We start from the raw sequence: 25954 nt of genomic DNA, 5'->3' as shown, positions 1-25954 counted from the left end.
GGGCAGTGGGAACAGGACCCCTACCCAGACAATTCCAGCCCCAGACTCAGTGAAGGGATCAGCAAGAGCCTCCCTGCAGACACAAGTCAATGGGCAAGGAAGAGTTCTTGTCACAGCAATGAAGTCCTGCTCTTCAGCCCTTTGGAGGGAGCAGGACATGACAGCCACCCCTTGTGGCTACAAGCCACACCTTGTAGCTACAGTCCCCAGAAGGCTGCCATCAGTGATAGGGATGGGGCCACCCAGCCTCTGCAAACTCCCAGACCTCTCTCTGTGCTGTGACTTCTCCCTGTATCTGTGGGGATGCTCTTGGAACACCAGCTCTGACCACAAAGGGGTGCATTTTGCCTGGGGTCTGCCTCCCATCATCGGATGTGAGGGAGATACCAAGCAGCCGTTCCAGATCTGGATGTTCAGGAACCACGATGCTCTTTGCAACCAGGCTTTACACCCACCTGGGATGCAGCAAGTCCTGTATGCGTGGGATGTAGGCACTGGTTGTGCACATGCATATGTATACCACCCCCTCAGACCCCTGCACTGTCTCGCACACCCCTCCTCTCTCTGCATCCTCCATGCTCTCTCACACATGCCTTGGGAATGGCTACGGCCACCCACACTCACATGGGACTTGAGCACATGTCAGGCTGGGCTTGCACACACAGGCTGCTGAGACACTGTCCCAAGGGACCCACACACAGAGACCTTGGGTGTGCTAATGCCAGCCCAGGGATCCTCCTGAGAGCCCCGTGGGTCCTAGGCACCAGCAGGGAGATGATGCTGGGGCTGCATAGGAGAAATGAGGGCAAAGGGTGGGACATCCTGCTTCTTAGCCACCCCAAGGTACTTTCATTCTCCCTTGCAGCTACCTGGATGGAAATCAGTTCACTCAGGTCCCGGGGCAGCTCTCCACCTTCAAGTACCTGCAGCTTGTGTAAGTCAGGAGCCCGGCTGTGAATGAGAACAGAGGCCGTCCCTGTAGTAGATCCTGAGGAGGGACCTGGCAGTGTGCAGGGATACCCAATATTCTTCTGTGTTGAGCCTCTGCACCAGGACAGGGCTGGCAGGCAATGATGCTCATGGCTGGGGCTGAGCATAGGGCAGAGGGGGGGACAGTGACATTGCTGCAATCACCCTGTGTGACATCCCTGCTGCTCCCTTGGAGGCCATGCTGTGATGCTCTTAGCACACCCCATTGCAGCAAAGGGGGACAGGACCCAGCTGGCTCCAGCCTGTGGGGTTTCTGTTTTCCAGCGACCTGAGCAACAACAAGATCAGCTCACTGAGCAACTCCTCCTTCACCAACATGAGCCAGCTCACCACCCTGTAAGTGTAGTCCCTGCAGCATGGTTCCTAAGGGTCCCTAAAGATGGGAGGTGCTGAGGACACCAGGGGGTGGCTGTGGGGAGCATGCAGCAATACCCCCAGCAGTGCTCGTGGCACAATGCTGACTTCTCCTTCTCTTCCACAGGATCCTCAGCTACAACTCCCTGCAGTGCATCCCTCCACTGGCCTTCGAGGGCCTCCGCTCCCTCCGGCTGCTGTAAGTACCTGCCTGTAGCCCTGGTTTCAGTCCTGCTTGGCTCCTTGCCTGCTGCTGCGTGTGTCCCTATGTCCCCTGTGCCTGCTTGGAGGTGGTTGCAGGCAGCAGGATACAGGCTGCAGGAGGAGTAAGGGGAGATGCATCTGCCCCTTGGAGCAGTTGGGGCATTTCCAACAGTGACAGTGTGGTGGGGTCCACCTCTGCCACCCACACCTGGACCCAGCTGACTGTGGTCCTTTCTGCCCAGCCTGGACCCAAAGGGATCACAGGACCCTCTGTTCTCTGCAGGTCCCTCCATGGCAATGACATCTCCAGCCTTCCTGAGGGCATCTTTGCAGATGTCACCTCCCTGTCCCATCTGTGAGTATCTCCCTCTCTGCAAGGCACAGGTCTGGACACAGGCTCGGGAGACCTTTGAAAACCACAGGGCTGAGTACAGTTTCTCTGTATGCTGAGCTGCCTCCTCTCCTCTTCTCTGTGCCAGTACCTGGGGCAGTGTTTGTGGGGCAGTGCCATGCCATGCCTGCCCTCCCTTCACTCAGCCCCCAGTTCTGGGTGTGCAGCTGAGCCTCCTGGTACTGCTGGGATGGTCTTGCTGTAGGTGGCATGGGGCTCCCCCCCAGGTCCCTAGGGTCCCTTCACGTGTGGATCAAGCTGTGCAAGCTGCTGGCATGGTTGTGGGTCAGTGGGGTCTGCTCTGACCCATGCCAGCATGTATGTCATTAGCCTCCTGCCAAGGTGCTTCCCTGAATAAGCCCCAGATCTGTCATCCAGCATGCTCCTGCCAGTGCTGGTGTTTCAGCCTCTCTTTGAGGGAGCCTGTACCCCAGGAGTGCATCCCCATATCCACTGCCTGGGATGGGGGTTCAGCTTTGTCCATGGTGTCTTTCTGGTCCCCGCTAAATTGTTCCCACCCTCCTGCCAGCGGCCAGTCTTGCTCCAGGCATCCTAGGAATCTCAGGCTGTTCCTTCAGCCTATGGAAAGCATCTTGGTTCCTGATCCTGCCCTGCCCCCCTGCATTTTTGGGAGTAGCAGTTACACTGCTTGGTCTGGTCGTCCCTGGCTTTTTGCAATTTCCCTTTTTGAAGCATGGTGCTGCTGGTTCCCACATAGCTGAGTTGTCACCAGCTGGCACTGGCGGTGCTGCAGGACCAGTTTTGTCAGACCCAGCGGATCTTCTGCTCCTGCTGCCTGCCTTCTGGGCTGCCAGCTTCTTCCCTTTTCAGGTGTTGGTCACTTCTCCTCTCCATCAGTGGTAATCTTTGCAGTGAATCAAGATGCAAAGAGGCATCCAACCCCTCACCCCCTCCCACATCATCTGCCATGGAGCAGAGCAGCCTTCTCTCACTCCTCCTCCTCCTTCTTCTCCTCATCCTCTCTCAGGCAGCGATTCCTGGTGCTGTCGTCAAGAGCTCCAGCTGAGACCTGCTCCTTGTCCCCAGCAGCAAGCTCTAGTGTCCCTGTCCTGCAGCCTTGTGCAGCAGAGCCCAGGCTGGCCCTGCAGATCCTGTGCAGTGGTCCTGTTGTTTCTGCAGTCTCAGGGTGCTTTGCCTAGTTGATGCTGGGCAGAGGCAGCTTTTCTTAAGTGCTGGGGAGGTACTTCTTAGGGCAGAGAAGGAGAGCCCCAGCATGGAAGCACGGAGCACTGTGCCAGCTGTGGGCCTGGCAGCAGGGTGGTCTAACCGGGCAGTGGTGTGGGGCTTCATCACCCCCCCTATCAAATGGCAGCCCAACCAAAGTGACAAAGTTGTGTCCAGGTCTCTGAGCCCAATTCCCTCCTTGGGGCAGTGGGTGCAGTTTGTCCTTCCTCCCCTTCCAGAGCCATCGGGGCCAACCCCCTCTACTGCAGCTGCAACCTGCGCTGGCTCTCCAGCTGGGTCAAGACTGGATACAAAGAGCCAGGCATTGCCCGCTGTGCCGGCCCACCTGACATGGAAGGCAAGCTGCTGCTTACCACCCCTGCCAAGAAGTTTGAGTGTCAAGGTGAGAGGTGCCTGTGTTGTGTATCTGTCCATCTCTGCCCTCCTCAGGCAGGGCAGCTGGCTTGATGGGCAATCAGGCTGCCACCTGCCTAACAGAGCAATGCTTCCTGAGTCTGGGCAAGTCCTGCATTTCATCTGCTGAGCTGCGTTGTGGAGGAGGGGGACCTTGATGTTTTTGTCCCCTCACCTGGCTGGTTTCATGTCCCTGGTGACGAAGCAAGCAAGCACATGGCTGTCCCATTGCCTGGTGCACAGCCCCTCGGTGGGGCATGCTCTGCTCACAGCTACAGCTGAGGCTCTGAGCCCCATGTTTGTGCTCATACATGGTCGCCTCTCCATCACTCTCTGTACTGGTGGTCATCTCTACACCTCCCATCCCACAGGCCCACCTGCTCTGAGTGTCCAGGCCAAGTGCAACCCCTGCCTCTCCAGCCCCTGCCAGAACCAGGGCACCTGCCACAATGACGCCCTCGGCTCCTACCGTTGTGCCTGCCCCAGTGGCTACAAGGTACCCTGGTCCCAGGAGTCCCCAGCCTGGGGGGACCCATACCTGCAGAGAGGAAGGGGGCAGCGTGGGGGGGGTCTGCCATGCCCCCGGGGCTTGCTGCCTGCAGGACCATCCCCCCTTCCTGCACACTGCCTTTCCCTGCTGAGTGGAACTGGGCACAGGGAGAGTGCCTCCTTGCTCCCACATCTCTCTCCTTCCCCAGGGCAAGGACTGTGAGGTGGCACTCAGTGGCTGCTCCTCCAACCCCTGTGCCAATGGGGGGACCTGCCAGCCGCAGGACGGGGAAGAAGGGTTCAGGTGAGTGCTGGATGGGAACCCACAAAAGATGGGTGCTGGGGCAGTGGCATGGAACCCACAGGGATAAAATCTTGAGCTTCCTTCCCTTTCTGCATGCTCCCTGGGGCATGTAGCTGGCATATTGCATTCACCTGGCTGCTCCAGCCCATGCTGCCTGCTCCCTACAGCCCTGCCTGCACCTCCTGCCACCATAGCACCAGCATGGCTGAGCCCTGACTTCACTCTCCCCTGCCCCCAGCCCTGAAGACTCCTGGGCCTACGGGCTTGGAGGGGAGAGGATCCCACCATGGGAGAGATGTGGAGGCAGAGGGCAGTGGGATTTGGGGCTGGGGTCCAGTTGCCACAGGAGGGATGACTGTGGGATGAGGCAGGATGCAGCCCTGGGGTTGTTGCCTCTTCCTAGGGGGCAGCCATGCTCCTGCACAGCCCTCACTACCCTGAATGCTTCAGACCATTCCAGGAATTGGGGCACATTCAGTGCTGAAAATATCCATCAGTCTGGGGGTGAGGGGGTGGGCTGCGCAGCCGCCCGGCCCAAAGTGCTGAGCGGCCTCTCAGCCTGTTGTCGTGGCAACTCAGCATCCTTGCTGCCTCCTGGTGTGGGGCTGGCTTCCACGCTCCCCTGCGCCCACTCTGTGGCAGGGGGGCACCCAGCCCCTGGCCCCTGGAGATCCCAGCGTGCATGCATGCTCCACCACCAGCATCTTCTGCTGGTGTTTTTAGGGGAACCACCCTGAAACACTGTCTCACTCCCTGATGCTGCCCTGTGCCCCATGGTAGGTGTTTGTGCCCGGTGGGCTTCGAGGGCCCGAGCTGTCACACTACCAGTGACCCCTGCAAGGAGCACCGCTGCGAGAACGGGGGCTCCTGCCTGCCCAGGACCACCAACTACACCTGCCTGTGCCCTGCCCACTACACAGGTACCCCACCTGAGGGCTGGCAAGCCCCAAAACATGGCAGAGGGATGTGCCCAGGTCTTTTCTCTTCTCATCAGTGAGGGCTAATAGCTCCACTGCCCATCACTGTGGGGCTGCCTCTCCAGTTCTAGAGCTGCTGGGTACCCCCTGACATGGCCTCTTCTGCTCCACAGGGGATTTCTGTGAGCAGCCACCAGATTTCTGCTCAGATGAGCTCAGCCCATGCCAGCATGGCTCCACCTGTGTCTCCACCAGCCAGGGGCCCAGGTGAGCCCCCCTCCCAAAAACAGTATCTCCTGGCTGCTTGTTGGGGGTGATTTGCTTTTGGGGGGCTGCAGCCTGTGAGCTGATGAAGGGGCCTGGGGAAGGGAATGCCAGGAGGAGCAAGTGCCCACTGGCAGAGTGGGGAAGGAAAGGGCAGCCATGAGCCTCCCCACCTGCCCCAGGTGTGAGTGCCTGCCTGGCTACATGGGGACCAACTGCAGTGAGAACTTCGATGACTGCCAGGACCACCGGTGCCAGAACAATGCCCGCTGCCTGGATGAGGTGAATGGCTACTCCTGCCTCTGCACTGAGGGCTACAGGTAATGCCAGTGAGACACGGAGGCACAGGGATAGCAGGGGTGGTTATGAGTCACTGTGCAGGATGGAATCATCCTGGTTACCATGTCCATCCATCCCTGTGCAAGAAGAAGTGGACCTGGGGGGTCCACTGGGGACTGGGGATCCCAGCATCCTGTGGAGAGACCCCAGGACAGGGCTCAGCATGCAAGCATCCCTCTGATGCTGCTGGCTGGACACCCTCCTCAAGGACCTCAAGACAGGGGCAGGTTGTCAGAGCCTAATAGGATGGTGGGAAGGGAGTAGGGCTTTTCCCAGCCCCGTGGCCAGTAGCATCCTTGGCCCCACAGTGGCCAACTCTGCGAGATGCCACGCCATGCTTCTGGCCAGCCTGGCCTCTGCGAGCGAGCTGAGTGCCAGAATGGGGCCCCATGTGTGGAGCGGGGTGCCCGTGCCCTCTGCCAGTGCCTGCCCGGCTTTGGTGGCCCCAAGTGTGAGAAGCTGCTGAGCGTCAACTTTGTGGACCGTGACACATACCTGCAGTTCACCGACCTGCAGGACTGGCCCCGGGCCAACATCACCCTGCAGGTGAGGGCTGGAGGTGGGGGGTGCAGGGGCCTCGGGGTATGGTGTTGGGGGTGCTGCCTGGGGAATGTGGGCTCCCACCTCTCTCCCTTCCAGGTCTCCACAGCTGAAGGCAATGGAATCCTGCTGTACAACGGTGACAGTGACCACATGGCTGTGGAGCTGTACCAGGGCCACGTCAGGGTCAGCTATGACCCTGGCACTCACCCCAGCTCAGCCATCTACAGGTACCTGGTACCCGCCACCCCTTCCCACTCACTGGGAACCACTACCCCATCACACGGGCATAGGGGGATGATCCCTGGTGACCCAGCCCTCCCTACCAGTGCCGAGACCATCAATGATGGTCAGTTCCACACCGTGGAGCTGGTGACCTTCGACCAGATGGTGAACCTCTCCATTGATGGTGGTAGCCCTATGACCATGGACAACTCGGGCAAGCAGTACACACTGAACAGTGAAGCCCCCCTCTACGTGGGAGGTAGGACAGGGGCTAGGGAGAGGATGGGAGGCATCTGGGCATGCTGATGGTCCTGCTTTCCTCAGGGATGCCTGTGGATGTCAACTCGGCCGCGTTCCGCCTCTGGCAGCTCCTCAATGGCACCAGCTTCCATGGCTGCATCCGCAACCTCTACATCAACAATGAGCTGCAGGACTTCACCAAGACACGGATGACGCCGGGGGTGGTGCCGGGCTGCGAGCCCTGCCGCAAGCTCTACTGCCTGCATGGCATCTGCCAGCCCACCAGTGCCCAAGGCCCTGTCTGCCACTGTGAGCCCGGCTGGGACGGGCCCCACTGCGACCAGCCCCATGGCGGCCCCTGCCAGGGGCACAAGTGAGTGCCCCCACCCCACTGCCTGCCCCTCAGCAACAGCCTTGTCTCACTGCCTGCCCCTCAGCCACCCACCTGCCCCACTTCATTGGCTCATTGGGTGCCCTTCCCTCATTGGTTGCCCCACCATATTGGCTCATTGGCTGCCTCACTACAACTGCTCCACAACTGCTCTCATTGACCGCCCCTTCCTCATTGGCTGCCATGTCATTGGCTGCCGTGTCATTGGCTGCCTTGTCATTGGCTGCCTTGTCATTGGCTGCCCTTCTTCACTGCCTGCCCTGCCCACCCCTCCCATTGGTTGCCAGTCACTCTTCCCCTGGGCCTGGGTCTTGCTGGTGGTTCCTTGACACGGTGGTGCTGTGCCTCAAGCACTGAGTTGTACCAGGCCGTGCTGTTCCAGAGTCACACCAGTGCTGGTGCTGGTGCCGGTGCCATGAGAGTGCAGACCCAGCCGTGTTCTGTGCTGCTGGGCCACGCACGCTGGTACTGTGCCATGCTGGCAGGTTCCTGACCATGCTGGGTGCCCACAGGTGTGTGCACGGGCTGTGCCTGCCCCTCGATGCCCTCTCCTACAGCTGCCAGTGCCACGAGGGCTATCAGGGTGCCCTCTGCAACCAGCCTGCCGAGCCCCCCGACCCCTGCCTCCACCAGCCCTGCGTCCATGGCCGCTGCCGCCTCACCCCGGGTGGCCAGCCCAGCTGCGAGTGCCACGGTGGCTACACCGGAGCCCTCTGTGACCAAGGTGGGTGCCAGGGGGGAGTGGGTGCCCAGGGCGGATCACCCGCTCCAAGGGACTAGGCTGATCCTTGCTGTCCTGCAGAGCCGGAGTGCCACGGGGAGCCGGTGCGGGACTACCACCAGGTGCAGCGGGGCTACGCCATCTGCCAGACGACGCGGCCAGTGGCCTGGGTGGAGTGCCGGGGGACCTGTGGTGGCCCTGGCACTGGCTGCTGTGCTGGGTTGCGGCTGAGGCGCAGGAAATACACCTTTGAGTGCAGCAATGGTGCGACCTTCGTGGAGGAGGTGGAGAAGCCCAGCAAGTGTGGCTGCAGCCAGTGCCTGTGAGCGGCCACCGGCCCCCGGAGAGGCATGGGGGCCAGCGGCCCCCCCAGAGCCAAGGACCTCTCTTTGCCCTGCAGCCGCGGTTTTGCTGTCTGGGTGCTCCTAAACTGCAGCTGTGTCGGAGGAGCCCAGTGGAGGGTAGAGCTGTTGCATCTAGAGGGTTGGGAAAAAAAAAAAAAGAGAAAACAAACAAACAAACACCCACAAACAAAACAAATGTGTAGATAGAGAATTTTTTTTTAAGAACTGCAGCTACACAGATGTGTGGATACCAGGTGGGCACTCTGCCCTGCTTCCTGGGGTGCTCTGCCTTCCCCCTGGTACAGTCCCACAGCTACAGAGGGCAGTGCCTGTGTCCCCCTGTGTCCCCTCACTGGCAGCCCTGTCCCTCACATCCAGCCAGGTGAGCCGGGGGCTTTTCCAACACATGGAGCTGGAGCTCGGGGCCTGACATGGCCTCATGGGCCGTGGCAGGCTGCAGCTGGCAAAGGGCTGCACAGTACAACCAGCATCTCATGGTTCCAGTGAGCCAAGAGCCTGGGTCTGTATCCTTTCCTCCAACAGCCTTGGCCTTCCTGCTGAGCAGCTGCTGTCGCCCCGATGGAACCTGCAGTGAGCAGATGGCCAGTGTTGTGCCTGGGGTGCTGGAGCCCAGAGCACCCCAAATATCACCAGTTCCACAGCCCCATCCTGGCCTGCTGGTGACACTCCTGGGCTGTGCTTGCTGATGAGGCTCTGGGTTGCATGGGACACAGCCCCAGCCTAATGCAGTAGTCTTAAGGGCGACGCTGGGTGCAGCAGAATCAGGACAGTCCTTTGAGCCCTCAGTGGGTGGGCAATGGGGAGCAGACATCTGTGGAGGTCCCACTAGCCCTGCTCTATTCTGCAGAGATCATTAATGCAGAGGGGGCCCCTGATGCCCCCAGCCCAGCCAGATGGCTCTGCTCAGAGATGGGAGCAGAGGGGGACAGAATGGGAACCCTGTTCCTCTAGGGATCTGCAGCTCAGCAGAGGTGCCCTGTGTTCTGCTGGCCCAACAAGCCAGGGGAGGAGGCTGCTGGGACAGTCAGGGGGTGAGTTTGCCATTCCCAGTGCCAGGCTTGAGCCTTGTGGGATATTCAAACCACTTGAAAAGGCTGAAGATGCCCATCCTCCAAGCCTGCAGCTGACACTGCTGGCAGGGCAGGTCCTGCCAGCTCCTGGACTCAAAGCCTGCAGTGGATGTGCTGGGCTGTCATAGGAGCAAGAGCAGCACTGCTGCCAGTGCAGCATGGGGAGCCTGTGCCAAGGTACTGCACACATGCAACCTCTGCAGAATCGTTTCTACACCTGTGGGGACAGAGGATGGTGTGGGCCCAACCAAGGACACTGCACACACCTGGACACTGCATCACCTGGATGGACAAACTTATCTCAGGGCTGCAGCCCTCCATCTCACCACTCCAGTCCATTGGCTTCAGGTCAGCATCAGCAGCTGCAGCCACACTCCGAGCATCTCTGCCAAGTGCAGCTGACTCCTTGGGTGCCATCACCATCCCTGGCCACCAACAGCATCCAAGACATTCCTGCCACCACAGGGACATGTTTCTGCCATGAACACCCTCTCCACAGGAACCCCCTCTGCCAAACAGAGGAGCTGGGACACGTCTCATTTTGTCCATGGCCCAGCCAGGGATTGGTTGTGTTGTGTTTCTGTTTTTGCTGTAAGCTAACCGCTAAAGTATCTCTTTATACAGAATACTTACAGATTCTAATATATATTTGTATTTCATTTTGTTATAGTATTTTTATATGTTTGGGGTCAACAAATGATGTTTTCTTTTTGTTTACAGATGCTACTGGGCAGGAAAATGACGGTGGCTTTGTTTGGCCCGTGGGGTTTGTGTGTGTCACTGTTGAAGACGCTGGTTTGTACTAGGCTGGTGAGGGAGGCACTGAGCATCCTTCCGCTGGCAGAGGTTGTGTTGTTTTAGGAGATGTTTGGTATTGTCTATGTTGTCTTCCATGTGAACATGACATTTATTCATTCAGAGGCTTAGCCTCTTCTTTCCTGGAGGGGAGAAGGGGGCAGCTGGTGCTCAGAAACTGCTGGGTGTATGAGGAGGAGGCTGGGCAGATGGCCGGTCCTGATATGAGTGATGACCTGCTTACTCCTGGTGCAGACCCAGACACTTCTTCTAGCCAGAGCATCACCCAAGTGGTACCAGAACATGCAGCCTGGGGCTGACAGCTCATCTCCAGAGAGAGGCGGGGTTACTCTTACAAGACCTTGTAAAAGGAGCCTGGGTTATGAATTGGACATCAAAGGGCCAGGTGCCCACTGTGGGGATGGAGCAGCTGTGGGAAAACTGGGCACCTGTAGCTCTTTAAGGAAGGGGAGGCCACAAACACAAATCTGATGCAGAAAGTGGCACCTCCAGCTCAGACACTGGCATGGGAACACTCAAATCCCACCCAGGTGTTAATATCCCCTCTCAAGAAAGGAGGGGCCTCACCTGGTGGGTGCCAGCCTGCTCATCCCCCTTGTGCATTCACTCACCTTTGCTCTTCCCCAGTTATCACACCAAACAAACACTGATATCAAAGAAATGTTTAATAAGCTGCAATAAAATACAGACCTTTAGAAAGCTCATAGGGTGAATATCAACAGTGGAGGAAGAAAAGAAAATAAGGTGGTGGGAATCCTTGAGGAGTTCAGATCTGAGTCAGGGACCTTTTACCTGGAACAAGAACACAACTTTTTCCATAGGCCAGGGTGAAATAAAAGACAGGAGCACAGAGTTCACAAAATGTCAACATTTAGAGTTGATACATATTCAAAGTTCCAATGACCCAGCTCTTATAGCTATACATATTGATTTAAAGCAACTTAATATAATTTTATTTTCTTTTTTTTTATATACACTTTCAAAGGTTCATCAGGTGAGGTATGTAAACATTATCTAATGGAAACCCCTCTCTACATTTCCAACCAAGAATTCACAGCAGACAGTTCATTTTCCCAACTCATGAAGCAGAACTTCCTGCTCCCCAGAACCATTAGGAATGCCAGCCCAAGCCACAGCTCTCCCAGGCCCAGTCACCGGCTCCGACTTCCCACTACTGGTCTGTACAGTTCACATTGCTTAGGCTCAAACATACAGTACCGGACAGAAGGACTTTTTAGCTCAGTGTTTAAAAGTCATATAGAAACAGAGAAACAAAACTCTCCCAGGGAAGCAGACACAGTGAGGAAAAACATTTGCCACCACGGTGGAGATAATATATAAATGCTGAGCATCTTAAGCAAAAATAGCTTTTTTCCTTAAAAAAGCAACTTTTTGTTCCCTTTTTAATTTTTTTTTTCCTTACACATCTGTTCAAAGGTCAAAGGGAAGCATGGAGCTGGTAAGGAGTTCTGCAGGGCCAGACCCGGCAGCACTCTCTGCTCCACCCTTCAAAGTTGGGGACCCATCACCATAAAACCAGCAATGATCCTACTGATCCTGCCCCACACAGCCAGCCAGGCTGGAGGGGGTGTGTGTGGGGGGGTATGGATGCCAGCAAACACTTCCAGTAAAAAATGGGGTTAAAAAACCTCCACATCAAAGGCAATAAGAAATCCAAACACACTTAGGAAAAAGCAACCAATTTACATGGAACCTCCTAGGAGAGAAAAAATTGCAAAATGCCAAGCAATAAGCAAATGACCTTCTGGAGCCAGCACTGGGATTCAAGGGCAACAGCAGTGCATTCCCTCGGGGCACCCATACCTGCAGGAAGCTCTGAAGGCAGCTGCTTACTGCAGTAATTTGCTACTGGGAGTTCGCTATGGGTAACTACCTACCCTCTCCCAGCCATCTGGGGGGGTTCCCCGGGGGTGACTGCAGTACCCACCTCCCACAGCCCTGGGGATGATTCCCTGGGCATCCCCAGACCAGGAGACACCTGCCCCATCCCACACTGGACTGAGCTCCTGCCAGAAGCAGGATTATTCCCACCCTGAGGCCTGAGAGCCCCTGCCAATGAGGCAGACATTATTACTACAAAACTTATTGCTTGCAGTGTCCCCCGCCTCCAGGAATTGCCATCCTGGCTGGCCACAGGAGCTTACTGCTCCCCCCAGGGACTGTGGCCATCAACCAGATCTGATACCATCCAAATGAGATGAAGAAGAAGAGTTAATGCTTCAACTTCGATGTGACACAAAAAACAACCCAAACACCACCACTGCCCCCCACCCCATCCTGTCCATTTCTTCCCATCCCACCCCACCTCCCTGCAATAGCCAGCCCTTTGGTTGCGGCACGCTAGGCAATACAGCCCCGCCAACCGACACACCAGTCAAAACAAGAACCTGTGGAAAGCCCATGAAATAAATATTTTTTAAAAACTATTTACAATATTAGATCTGTGAGCATGACGTGAGAAAAAAATGCTTTTTCCTGTCCCCAAAAAAGCTTAAAAAGTAGGTTAGCATCCTGCCGCCTAGCACAACACTATCTTACATGGCACCTACACATAATATATATTCACATTTCATTTTAAAATTAGGTACTCTTACAAACAGACTTAGAAAACACTGGCTAGCAAAGCAGCCCAAGGGACCGCCCAGCCTCCAGACCCAGGCTGCCAGTGCTGGCTGGCTGCATCCCAGCCCCTCCAGCTGCCCCCAAGCTGCCAATGCGCCCTGAATCCAAACCGCCAGCTGCCCCCTGCCACCCTTTGGGGAGGAGGAGGTGGAAGTGCTTGTGAAGGAGAGGGCTTGTCCATGGGGAGGGGAGGAGGAAGGATGGGGACTGTGATTTCTGCTAAGCCTAGGGGTGAGCTTAATACAAACAAGAACTCCTGAGAACATCTTAGAACAGATGGATTCATTTCACAACCACCAAGCTAAAGGATGGGCCAAACGGACGCTAAGATACACAGAGGGGGATGCATGAGATACTGGGACTTTGTAGCCTCATGGTTTGCTCTGAAAAAAACCAGCCTGGGCTCAGCTCTCTTCCTATGGTGTGACTGCCAATGGTGGAAAGGCAAGAGCCCAAGCTGGATGGCAGCCTGCACCTCCCTGCTGCCCCAGGCACTGCCTGTGCCCATGGGAGTCTGGGAACTTTGTTTTTTCTGGCACCTTCAACTGGGAATGCAGTTGCCAGGCTGAATTAATACAAGCTGGAGAGAGAAACTGTCCATCATCAAGTCTTAAAAAGAGGGCAGCAGTACATCCGTGTCCTTCTGAGCCTGTGTCTCTGTTTTCCTGGAAGTTACTAGAAGCTGGCAGAGCTTTCGGAAATAGTAGCATTTCCAAAGGCGCTGTGCAAGCAGCTGGGCTGCAGCTTTGCCCATCTGCACACTGGCAAAAAGTTCCCAGCCAGCCTGCTCAATCCAGTGCCACTCGGCTCCCCTCAGCACAGGAGGGACAGGGACATAGAGAACAGCAGGAACAAGTTCATTCTGCTCTCCGAGCTCACAGATGATGATCAGCAACACGGTGGAAAGTTTGTTGAATGTGCTGGCTGGCCAGGTCTTTGGAGAAGGTTTGCTGCAAACACTACTCACTGATGTGTTAGCAGCTGAACACAGAAACACCACTGCACACAGCAAACATGAGTGAGAAGAACCTCATTAATGATGAATCAGTGATAAATACAAACACGTGCACACTTTGGATATACTGCACACATCCCATCAGTAGAGAAAGAAACCCATTCCAGGGCTAGCATTGTGAGACAAGAACCTAGCAGCTACAGACAGAAGGAACAATCCTGGGCTGAAACTGCTCTTCCAGCCTTCAACAGCAACATGCATTTTAGATAAGATGGATGGTACCTGACCACGTGAAGTGTGAAGGCCCAGAGCTGCTGACAACGAGGTGAGAGAGCAAAAGATAACAATGCACATGAGAGGGGGCTGGCAGCAAAGGGACAGTAAGGACATCTGTGGAGGTGCAGAGCTAAGACGATGCTGTTCCTGGTACATGGACCAGGGAGATGGGATGGAGAGTAGGCTCAAGATGAGAAAGTGGCTGGCAAGGAAAGCCAAAGTAGCAGAAAGAGGAGAGGTCTCTTTAGAGGGACACAGAACTTGTGCTAAAATCTGGAGGTGAAGAAGCAGAGCATGGAGCTGCAGGGTGGCTCAGAGGAGGAGGAGCACGGTGAGGCTGCAGAGCTGAGGATGGCACTGTGGTAGTGCCAATGGGCAGCTCTGCACCAGAAGGAACGGAAATGTACTCTATGCCCATGTGAAAAGGCAATAAATACTGTTGCTTACTTCCTTACATTCCTTAAGATCCTCTGCAGATCCCTGTGCACCCCTCACACTGTGTAGAAGCTGCATTCATTGGAAATGAGCTCCTCTAAAGCAGGGGTCATGCCTCAGCAGCACACTGCACCGCTGCCTTACTGCAGAACAAACAGAACTGCGCTGTGCATGTCCCAAGTCATTAATAAAGAGCAACAGGTTATATATATGGTGTTATCTCTACTTATTTTTGTGTCTCTTGTACACTGTTCTAGTTGAAGTGTGGCTGGGTGGAGAGAGGAAATAGGGAAGTAATTCAGGGAGAGAGTAAAGCAACATGAGGACTGATTGGAAAAAAAAAAAAAAAGAAAAGAAAAAAAAACAAACATCTGAACACTGATAAAATGGGGCTACACAGGCAAGGCCAACCTGCTAGGCAGTCATCTCACATGCAAACCCTTTAACTTGCTAACAAAGTAATTTCAAATTTAAATTTCTATCAAATTAATACATTACTCCTTTCTGTCCCCAAACAAAACACTCACATATGCAGGGGTGAAGCACATTAAAAGCAGGTCTTGTAGTCTCCAAGACTTGCCAGCTACTGCTGGTGTTAAGTGGAGAATGCACACAGGAGAAGCAGAGGGGCCAAAGATGGCATCTCCTGGAGCAGTGACAGCAAGAAAAGGAGCCTGGCAAAGTGTTGGGGGTTTCCTCAGAGAAGAAAGCCTTAATGCTTTTCTAGAGATGCCAATGACCACTGGTCTACCCCACATCCAGGGCTTCCTCCCTGGGGGTGACCCAAAGGACTGCACAAATCCATAGCTGAGAGAAATTAGTACTAAAGCACGAATATTCCCACCTCAAGGTGGGCTGAAGAAGTCATGCCCCAAGTGCTTGCTGCAGTGACTCAGCCATAGGCAATGGCTTCACCCTACCCATCCCTTGCCAAACAAGCCTGGTCTCCATAAAAACTACCTGCATGTGTTAAATCCACCACCCAGTGTGGCAGATGCCAGAAGAAACACTCCTGCCAGCTCCACAAAAGCACTATGATGTAGAGAAGAATTGCTCCAGGTTTACTCACAACTGTAATTTTAAAATAAGGAGTTGTTGGGAGGAAAAATGGTTTTCTTTGAAAAAAAACTCAATTATTTTCTTTGTCTGAATTTGCTTTCTGGAGACAAGAATAACAATCCACAGCCCAGCTCAGAACTCCCTTTTCAGCCCTATCCTGACAAAACATGTCCTCATTGAAAGGTGCAGAAATTCAGATTTACACCTATGAGACACAGGCCAGCTCCTCTTAAAAGTCAGTAAGCTCTTTGCACAGATTTCGGGAGCACTGATTTTTGCACGGGACATGCTGGATCTAACCTGAGAAAGCCAGGGAGGGATGGAGCTGCTGGAGCGACAGTGAAGGATGGAGAAAGAGGGGTTGTGAAGGATGGGGAAAAGACCTTGCTGCCAAGGAGCACTGTGAGGAGCGGAGGTAAGTGGGGCCCAGGGAAAGGAGGGGAAATCCTGGGCCCATGTGCCCACCGAGAGGATGCCCCAGGTGAAGGTTAGAGGAGGACCAAAAATACAGATGGAGAAGCAAGAGAGAAAGATAACCTGTAAGAAAGGTACAGATCAGTCACTTAACTGCTATCACTGCCCTCACACCTCTCCTGAAATACTTTTAAATCTTTTCTGATGAAATATTTGACATTTTTAATGCATGCAGTAAAAATTAGTCATAGATAACTTCATATTAATCTGTACAGGGAGTGACAGGCTAGATTTAATCACTTCCTAGCTGTTCAGAGATTTAACTTATTCTAGCATGATTCAAAGAAAAGGTAAAGGATTTTTTTTTAAATCAGCCATTTCAGAGTAAGAAAAAAATGTGCTGCCTCGTGTGCATCAGCACTGGGGGAAGGGAATACCTGCAAGACAGCCAGAGGCGCTCTGTGAAGGGTGTGCAAATCTCAAATGCCTCGTTTCATCCTCTGTGCTAAACAGGGAAAGCAAAAGGTTTAAAAATTATCTGCTTCCCACCTCCAGTCCACGGGCTTTGGGATCTGAGGGTCAATGCCAATCATGAAATGCAATTCCCATTGCAGCTGAGCCCTCTCTAGCCTCTGTCCCTAGGGCAGGCAACTCTCCACCTGTGTCCTGTCCCAGTACCTTGCTGAGCAGGGACAAGGAGCCAAGCAAGGACCAGCAAGCAGCTGCTAAAGGTTGGATGACTCCAGAGCCTGCACAGAGCTCTCTTGGGCACTTCTGCTCTCTGTACAGGACAAGGCTTGCAAAAACTTTGTGCAGCAATGTGAAAGTGAAGTTGAGGAGATGTAGTGGCTGAGTAGGGTCCTTTCTCCAGGTGCAGACTGCAGTGGTCCCTTCCCAGCCCCTGAGCATCCCTGCCTGGCACAGCCCACATAGCCATGTGCTCTATGCACTTCTAACAGGTTTTCCCAGGGGTGCTCAGCACCATGACCCTGCTCATCCCCTGCAGATCCCCTGCTGGCTTTTTAATGTGCTGCACAGGCTTGCAGAGGAGCCCTGCAAAGCATCATGTAGGAGAGGGGATAGGCTTGCCCACTTTAAGACTCCACAGCACCAAACACAAGCAAGGATGAACCATCTGCACCTTGCTAGTAACCGGATGAAAGGCAAATGATGATAAAAAAATAAACTGAGTAAGCCCCTTATCCCAGCCCTATTCCAACTGCAAATCTTGGCTTAGGATGGGGCTAGGCAAAATGTACACAGGATGAGGGCCAGAGTTCTCCTCCTGCAGAGCACCAACATGAGAAGGAGCTCAAGCTGATGGAAAGGGAGAGATGCAACCTTCAGTGAAGAGCTGCAGAAACTGCCTTGCCATCACAGACCACAGAAATCACGAGCACAGCAAAATGGGAGAATGAGGCCTGTCCAAAAGCAAGGCATGGCAGGAATGATTCATCCCTGAAGCTAGCAAGAAATAAAAGAGGGATACAGCCCAACATGCCCAGTCAGCAGCAGCATCTCCCACACCTCCACCTGAGAAGGACCTCCACATACCAGGGGCTGTGTGACAGGGGAGCGGGACAGCTATCAGCAGTACAAACACCAGTAGCTAATTAATACTTTTATGCAGGTAACAGACCAGGCCACCAACAGCTGCTATTAAAGAACCGATAAAGGACAGATTCACCTTTCTCTCCTTCACTGATGAGAAATGGTTTTGGTTTTGCTTTGAATGCCACTAAGACAACAGACAGAAGGAGTACTCTGAAGGAAAGGGAAATGTTTGTGTGCACACAAAGGCTTCTAAAAACTACTTCACGTGCACAAAGGTGGTTTTCTTTCTGCTACAGTACAAGTGCTTGTGCCTCAAGTATAAAATGCAAGCCTCCAAATCACACAGACAAGCTTCTTATTTTTATTTTTAAAGTGATAAATAAGGCACTGTACTTTTAACTAAAACTGCCTGGTTCCAAGTTTAAAAAAACCCAAGGAACATTCAAACTGCAGAAACTTCCTTCCGAACAGCAGAGCCAGACAGACCGACCTCTTCTCTGTCCGAGACATATCTGCCGATGCCTAAAATCACGGGCGTTTTCCTTTAGCTGCGGATTTTTAAAGGCTTGCTACAGCTTATAAAAGCAGCTTTAGTTAATGCATGGTAAAGGGTTACTATTATACATCAGTTTTGCACATGGCTACCGGTTCTTTGCTATTTTGGGTCCAGTCGTGAGCGTTTGCTGTGTGAACAGTCCACTTTTGCCCTCAGCTTCCTCTTGCCCTGTGACCCACTGCTCTCCTGCATCTTTTTCATGGACCTGGTCAGGGTCTTCCCACAGCTGGGCTTCTTGTTGGACATCTTCTGTGATCGTGTGGAGGACTCACCCAGGGGCTTCTGCTTCAGGGACTTGGCCAGCTCCTCATGGCCGGGGGGCAAGACAGCCCGTCTGCTTGTGTTCTCCTTGCCCTTCCGCATGGGGAGCCGCATCTTCTCCAGCTGCCTTTTTGGGACTCTCTTCTCTTTCAAAGACATTTTTCTAGCCAGCTTATTGCTCCTCTCCATGGCAGTCTGCTTTCGGGTGGCAGGAACTTTTGTACTGACCTCCAAATGCTTTATTTTACTGGCCTTCTTGGCAGGCAGCTTGTCCTTGGTGGAGGAGCTGGACCGCTCCTGGGTGCTCCCGCTCTCTTTCAGTGTCCTCTTCTTCCTGCTGAACTGGAGGTCAGATTTGGGTGAGGGATCCTCCTGGGACCTGCTCTTCCCCTTCCGCCCTTTCCCTGTCCCATCTACTGATGGAGATTTAGCAGGGAAGGCATCTGCTTTGATCTGCAAGGCCAACTTTGGAGACATCAGTGGGTTGATGCACACACTCTTCCGGCTCTGCTTGCTCTCCAGGGACAGGTGGTCCCCTGGGCCATCACTCTTCTTCTCTGCCTTCACCACACGGTGCTGGGCTCGCAGCTTGCCCCGTAGGTTGGAGTACTTGCGCAGGATCCTGGTGCTGGCCTGTGTGGGCAGGCTGTGGGCAGGCTGGATGGTTTTGTCTTCACTCAGGTCCTTGGTGCCAGTGTTAGTGGGAGATGTCTGGCTGGGAGCGGTAGTTTCTTCAGCTTCTACTTTATCAGTGTTCTCCTGAATTTTGGCCCAAAGCTTTTGGTTCTTCAGGTTATTCCGAGCTGGAGTAGTGGCTGCAAACTTCTTGAGGTGTTTTTTCAAACGTTCAGCTTGCAGTGAACTGGGGTAGAGACTAGAGGAGGAATATTTCTGCATGGGGACTTTGATGGGGGGGATCTCCCCTGGGAGACGGGTGTTGAGTTTCTTCACAATCACTAGAGACCTGGTTTCAGTTGTGTCCAGAAACCACTGACAGATGTCAGACAGCTTAAAGGCCTTCATAAACAGCATCTGTACAGGAGAAAGCTTCTGCACCTCCAGAGAGCCTCTACTTTTCCGTGTTCTTTTCTTGCTTTTCCAAATCTCTTTCAGTTTGTCAGCTTTGTTCTTTACCTTAGGGGCTGGCTGCACCTCCTTCTCCAGCTGAATCCAGCCCTTCTGAACTTTCATGTACTGGGCATTGAACTCAGCAATGAGCTCCTGGTTCTCCTCTTCAGCACACCACTCCATGAACTTTGGTTTGCTGTCCGCCATATCTATGTCCTCCAGTGCCAGGGAGTCATCATTCCCCAAAATTTTTTCATCTCTCAGTTTGGGGATCACTTGCATAGACTCCTTTCCTGGTGCGCTTTTTTTTACAGTGTCTGCAGATGCAGGTGCATGTCTTAAGTTATAAAACTGCAGGGCAGCCTTTTTATGCTTGGCAGCCTTTGCTGGAAGATGCTTACTTCCACCTCTGCTGCTGGGACACAGAGGTGAATTGGCTACCAGCTCATAGCTCTCCAGCTTGTCTATGTCTATGGCACTGTCGGAGTTCTCCTTGTCCTTTCTGCTGGCATCTCCTGGTTTCACATCCACTTGCTCAACATTTGTAGGCACACTGCTCTTGGGAGGGAGGAGATTGCTTGTCTTCCCAGAATTATCCTGGACATTGATTTCCAGCATCTCACTCAGTTGACTTTGGCTGCCATTGGCAGGGAGATTGTCTTTAGAGGAATTTTCTCCCTCTGCTGCAGTCTCTTTTGCTAAGATGCTTTTGTAGGTTTGTCTGGTAATGACACCATTCTCCTCACCTGGCCGCTGGTCAGTGATGCTCTCAGGAGCCTGGCTGGTGCCTGACCTCTCACTGGTTTTGAGCAGCACACTGGGGAAACAGTCATTTGGGAAGTGCACAGATTCTGCCCCATCCAGGTGCACTTCTTCTCTCTTGAACCGTTTAGCACCAGGGCTCTTGGAGAGTTTGACCTCAAGGCAAGGAAGCTGCACAGAGCTGGAAGAACCAGCATCCTCAGCACTGCCCTCAGCAGGTGAGTGGGATTGCTGGCTACGGAGACACCGGTCTGATGCCACAAGCACTCTCCTGCCTTTCTTCCGCTTCTTGTCTAGACTGTCTTTGGAAGAGACAGAGTCTTTCCCTGCAGTGTCTGGGTTGTCAGGTTCAGGTGATGCTTCCCCCTCAGGGGGCTCTTTTTCACCCACTAGGCTGCTATTCTGGACTGCCTCCTCTTCCAAGATTTTCGGGAGGGCTACACTGGCTGTTACAGCCTCCTCTTGGTCTAGGGAACCATCACTTGCCATGCCCAATATTTCAGATTCTGGTTCAGCATCAATGCTTTTGTTGACATCCAGGCACTGCAAGGTGTCAGGGAGCTCTGGAGGGCATTCCCTGACCATGGTGGCAGGGGGGACATCAGGAGCCTGGTGGCTCAGGAAGCACAGGGAGGGTTCTGCTGGACATTGCCTGCAGAGCTCCACATCTCCCACACCTGGAAGCTGGGCAGGATCCCTAGCACCCTCGTGGGCCAATGGGGACTTTGGCTCTGGGCTGGCAGGGAGGCTGGGATCAGTTTGTGCATCAGAGCCTGGGCAACCTTCCTTCCCTCCAGGTGCTGCTGAGACAGGAAGGGCAGCAGAATCAGTAGCCTGCCCGCCACCACTGCCATCCCCAGAGGAGCTCAGGTTGCTGCCAGCCTCCCAGGGGAGAGTGCCCCTAGCTCTTGTTCCCCCTCCTTCAGTGGGAGGGGAGCTGGGGGGAGGCGAGCCAGTTGAGCTGTCCTCTTTCTGGGGGCTGGGTGGGGCAGAGAGGGAAAAGAAAGGCATGGCCATGGTGGCTTCCCTCGACCGCAGCGCCCGAGTGTCCCGCAGTGGTACCAAGCTCATCTCGGGTCTCTCTTTTGTTTCTCGGATGGTTGGTGCTGCTTTAGCCAGGAGCCTCAGGGAAACCCTCTTCTCACCTTCCCATCCTGCCCCCGAAGACCCCCCCACTGAGAGCACTAAGGATGGCTTAGAGCTTATGAGGGTCTCTGTTCGCAGTGCTGGGCTGCTGCCCCTCTCCTCAGCCCGGGAACTCTTCACCAGCGTGCGGACAGTCGGGAGCTCACAGCACTCCCCGTTGAAGTAATACCCCCGCGTGCTCTTCCTCGCCGTCTTGCGGGATGACACCGACCGCTGGCTCTCAAAATGGCACTCGGTGATGGGCTGGCTGATGTAGACCACGTCACATTGGTTGTCATAGTCATTGACTCGCAGCCCTGATGCCTTCTTGCCCTTCCGTGTGGATCTGAGGGAGGCTGCCTTGGTGCGGGGGTGCCCGCCGGGGGCGCGGTGTGCGGCTGGCGTGGTGCTGGCGGGCAGCCAGCCCTCTTTGGACTTATCGAGCTGGCCCTTGTCAGCCGTGTGCAGGTGGCAGCCTGCCTTGCCCTTGGCCACCGTGTGTAGGTGGTTTTCTTGCTTTGGTCTCGCATCTTGTTCTTTTGTGTCTAATTCCTGGTGCAAAGATGCTTTTGAGCTGCATTGCAAAGTGTTCTCCTTGTCAGCTCTGCGAGGGGGAGCCACTGCAAAGCCAGGATCCCAGGACTCTTCCGGCAGAGCCCTGAAAGAGCTCTTCTGGGACCCAAGACAGCCATCTAAGCTGTCCTCGCTGCCATTAACATTTGCCACTTTGACTGAGATATAACCTTCCATGAGAGTCTTACCTGCTAGCTGCTCTTTATTGTCCTCATACTTTCTGGCACTGGCTTCTTGCTCGTGCCCAGCGGCTTGCTGCCCTTCCAGGATCTTTGCTGCATGATGGAAATTCAAAGAGGAAGAATTTAATGTGCTGAGGTATCCTTGGGTGGAGCTATCCTTTGGACTAGCAGAACAAAGCCTGCTGACAGGGAGTTCCGAGAAGTCCCTTTTCAAAGCAGGACTGGAGCTCTCTGCTGTGTCCAGAGACTTCAGCTCCATGGGTGGCTGCCTTGGGGCTTGTCCTGTAACATGCAGGGGGCTGTCAGACCCCAAATGTCCTGGGTCCAAGGAAGAAGGGAGCTTTGATTCAGTACAAGTAGCACCCTTATCCTGAATTTCAGTGCTTCTCTGGCTACAGCCAGAGCCACAAGTAGAGGCCTCCATGCTCTCGGGATCAGACAACTGTTGGCCTTCAAAGTCTGGTTGTACTTCAGTGTATATGTCGTTTAGCACACGAATGAATTGCTTCTGGTGATGTGTACACAGTCTGACCATAAACTTTTCCAGTGGAGACTTCGGCTGATTGTTAGAGTCTATTGCTATTGTCTCTGCTGCATCCTCACTAGAGAGACAAAGAGAGAAGCAATCAGTAACATGTCCCAGGAAATAAAAGTTTATGCTGCAAAACTGGAATAACCCTTCTCCTCCCACTTAGACAAATCCCTTGCCTGACCTCCAGCTGAGATCAAGCATCCTGTTGTCACAGGTCTGGCAGGTATCCTTCCAGACCCCAGCATCCACAATTACATATGCATTTTACTGGCAGGATGTGGACTGGCACTGCTTTTTGCATCCCACTGCCACAGAATGACTGTTCTGCCTAAGACATTCTGGTGTGTAGATACCCCGTGTCATATTCAAAGCAAACCTACAATTCCCATTGAGAATCAGATTTAGTATCTGCACAATGCCCAGTACAAAAGGCCCACATGGGACCCACCAAGACAATTGCATATGCTCGATCTGCACAGCCTGGCTGGGTGGGAGCACAGCAACATCCCAGCTGGGTGGACAGATGCCAGAAATCTTGATTGTCTCTAAGTTTTCAAATTCTGCTTAAGTCTTGATAGCAGAAGAGCATGAGTCTAGGGCAAACGGAGCAGATCTGAGTCTCCTCTGTAATGGGTGCAGAAATTTTGGCAAGCTCTCAGCCTGCAGGAAGCGCAGGTAGCAGTGCACCCTTGTATAGTGTGGTACTTTGCCATTTGCACTGACCTTTGATTTACTGCCATTTAATAAAGTGGCTCTGCAGCTGACAGGCCAACTGTCAACATGCAGTGGTCACCCAGACAGGCAATGCTCCTACAGCACTGTTGGCTACAGGATCACTGCCTCCAGCTAGCTCTCAAACCAAGGTGATTATAATTTACCTGCTTGGCAGAGGCAATTAATTAGGACTTATTGGCAGAGAAGTTAAGGGATAATTACCTAGTGTTCACATGAATGCATCAGGAGTGCCATGCCAGGTGCTGTTATCAAGAACATATCTGTTCCCAACGGCAGCACAGGCGATTCCCACCCTGAGGGGGCTGTGAACCCTGGCACCCACACTGCCTGGCACAGGATCTTTGCCAGCAACACTGGGTTGCTTTGCAGGAAGAGTTGCACTTTGCACCTCCTGGCCTTGTACTGGAGGAGTGAAAGTCATTTCCATCCCCTTACAGCCTTGCTCTCCCCCTACAGCATGAGGCCCCAACCTCACTGGCTATGCTGGGTTGAGGGAGGCAATGCTTATCACAGGGTTCAGGACCAGGAAAAAGGAGAAAAGCAGCTTCATTTGGAGTGGGTTTCCCTCCCCATGCTGCCAGGAACAGGGCTGAGCAGGCAGACGGGGAGGACAAGCTCCATCTCAGAGAAGCCACTGGGGGAGAGCAGGAGGGAAAGACACGGAGTGGAGGTGGCAGCCCTCACCTGCTGCTTACTTACTGCTTACTGGCTGCTTTCTTTGAATAGGCAAGCACCAGGGAGGCACCTCCAGCAACCGCTTCCCCAAACTTGTGGGGTTTGCTCCCAAAATCAGCAAAGAGCAGGGTAAGGTGGCTCCGTGCTGGCCAGGTGACACCTGGACTCCTCTTTGCCCAGAAGCACTAGGCTGCATCTAAGCCTATAATGAGCTAGCCAGCCCTTTGCTTTCCAGTTTGCCCAGATTTTTAAGCACAATGAGGCTTCACCTCTCAATCATAGCCCCTCAGCTTCCTTAAAGGCTTCTTGGGAAAGCTTTTTCCAAAACCACCCAGAAAGGCTGAGCAAGCTCAGCTCGCCGAATGCCCTCCCGCACCTCCAGAACATGCTCTCAGGATTAGCAATAAACAATGTACCTCGAGACTGCTTTACTACACCGGGGCAGGAGAGGAAAATGCCTTCCAGAAACCGTCTCAACTGGTTCTACCTGGTGCTGCAGTGACTTTCAATTTGCAATGCCTGGGATTAGTTTAAATAAAAATGCTCAGGTACAGCCTGGCCCCTTTCCAGAGCCCTGCATGGGAAGGGTTATGTCAGGCAGGATCTCTTACACAGCCCAGCTCCTCCCCTTGCCCTGCTGAATAACAAAGGGGATAAAAAACCTTTGGCCCCCATCCCTGCATGAGGAAGGCTTGGAGAAGGGGGGTTTTCAAAGAGGCAGAGCTCAGCACAACTGGTTTTATACCTTTGCAAAGAGGGCGGTTGCTTTCCTCTTACCTGCCCGCAAGCCCAGCTGCTAAGAGCGGCAGCCATCTTCCCCCAGCAAGTCTCAATTTATAACAGTGGCAGCAGAGGTGTGGCCCTGCCCTGGCCCACCCCAATGCCACGCTCCCCCGGCAGCCTTAGGAAGCAGTTAGGGTGGCAAAACAGCCAACTCTCTCCGTGCCGGGATGCCTTCAGGTGCCACGTGCCAAAAAACAGCCGCCAAAGAAGAGCCATGGCACAGGTGAAGCAGGTGCCTGGATGGGTGGTGAGGAGGAAAAGGAGAGCTACAGGCTGAGTGAGGGAGGAGACTGTGGGTCTGTGTACCAAGTCCCTAGTTTGGGAGAAGGGACCAGAGTGGCTGGGCACAGTCCTTTCTCACCCTGCAGTCACTTAGCATGATGCTGAACACAGACAGTCAGATCACACCTGCTTTGCATGGGCATGAGGGGCTGGAAAAGACCCATGTCCTCCTTGTATGGAGGAGACTTGGGATCTTTGGTCATAAAGGCTGCAGGTGGCATTTCTGCCTTGCCTTCACCTAGTTTCTTCCCTGGGGCCATGACTGGGGCCATGGTGCTCATTTTCACCTTACCTGCCCCATTGTACTCAAAGGAGTCAATCTAAGATACAGCTTGTCAAGCTGTAAATTTAAAAACCTGAGATAAATATTCTTCCTACTTGATAACAGAAATAAATCCATTCAGCCTCAATGCCCTTTGTCCCTAAGAGATCCATGTCACACTCAGCAATACAGTTCACCTGCATCTGCAGGAGCATCATGTTCAGGGTCCTGTGCTTTCACATCACTTTAGCTCAAAGGTCAGCTGCAACTTCTCATCTTGAGCTCTTCTGCTCCTTCCCCAGCCCTCTCATTTTTGGGTGCCACAGGCAGCATCTCATTTTTCTCTGTTCCAGATAACATTGAGGCAGGGCTCTCCCCACCACCTGCAGCTGGGCTCCAAGGACAACTGTATCCTACTTTGGTCCTTCTTCTCCTGTATCCCCCTAGGTGATGAGCCTGTGTTCCTTCATCCCCAGATCTCCTAGACCAGGCTTGTGCTCCCCAGGACCTGCTGATCTGTCCAGTATTTCCCACCATTCCTGTCTGTTATAGCTATTACTACTTAATAAAACATGCCAATGGCCATCCTCTTGCCTGGCAGCC

At 53.8% G+C, this 25954-nt stretch overlaps 2 protein-coding genes across 4 annotated transcripts in view; one reads left to right on the top strand and one right to left on the bottom strand.

Moving 5' to 3' along the window:
• SLIT1 (slit guidance ligand 1) overlaps positions 1-10321 on the top strand; it is a 60825-nt gene extending 50504 nt beyond the window's left edge. For 2 of the 3 annotated variants that reach the window (XM_071748499.1, XM_071748497.1), the window contains 16 exons: positions 866-934; positions 1255-1326; positions 1472-1543; positions 1832-1903; positions 3364-3527; positions 3910-4034; positions 4237-4331; positions 5112-5251; positions 5422-5515; positions 5695-5832; positions 6160-6397; positions 6491-6621; positions 6721-6875; positions 6941-7229; positions 7760-7971; positions 8050-10321. In XM_071748499.1, the coding sequence (XP_071604600.1) occupies positions 866-934; positions 1255-1326; positions 1472-1543; positions 1832-1903; positions 3364-3527; positions 3910-4034; positions 4237-4331; positions 5112-5251; positions 5422-5515; positions 5695-5832; positions 6160-6397; positions 6491-6621; positions 6721-6875; positions 6941-7229; positions 7760-7971; positions 8050-8294 (2311 nt within the window). In that variant the 3' untranslated portion in view covers positions 8295-10321. The remainder of the gene's footprint in view (positions 1-865; positions 935-1254; positions 1327-1471; positions 1544-1831; positions 1904-3363; positions 3528-3909; positions 4035-4236; positions 4332-5111; positions 5252-5421; positions 5516-5694; positions 5833-6159; positions 6398-6490; positions 6622-6720; positions 6876-6940; positions 7230-7759; positions 7972-8049) is intronic. The other variant, XR_011726766.1, reaches the window with a different exon arrangement.
• A 545-nt stretch (positions 10322-10866) lies between these two features.
• Positions 10867-24961, bottom strand: LOC139798213 (titin homolog). Its single transcript, XM_071748500.1, has 2 exons — positions 24802-24961; positions 10867-22684 (listed from the first exon to the last, which is right to left on the bottom strand). Exon 2 carries the CDS (start codon positions 22615-22617, stop codon positions 18211-18213), a length of 4407 nt encoding a protein of 1468 aa, XP_071604601.1. The 5' UTR covers positions 22618-22684; positions 24802-24961; the 3' UTR covers positions 10867-18210.
• Between the last annotated feature and the right edge of the window lie 993 nt (positions 24962-25954).

The sequence above is a fragment of the Heliangelus exortis genome, chromosome 7, assembly GCF_036169615.1.
Source record: "Heliangelus exortis chromosome 7, bHelExo1.hap1, whole genome shotgun sequence".
Classification (NCBI taxonomy): Eukaryota; Metazoa; Chordata; class Aves; order Apodiformes; family Trochilidae; genus Heliangelus; species Heliangelus exortis.
This window is presented reverse-complemented; position numbering and strand designations above follow the sequence as displayed.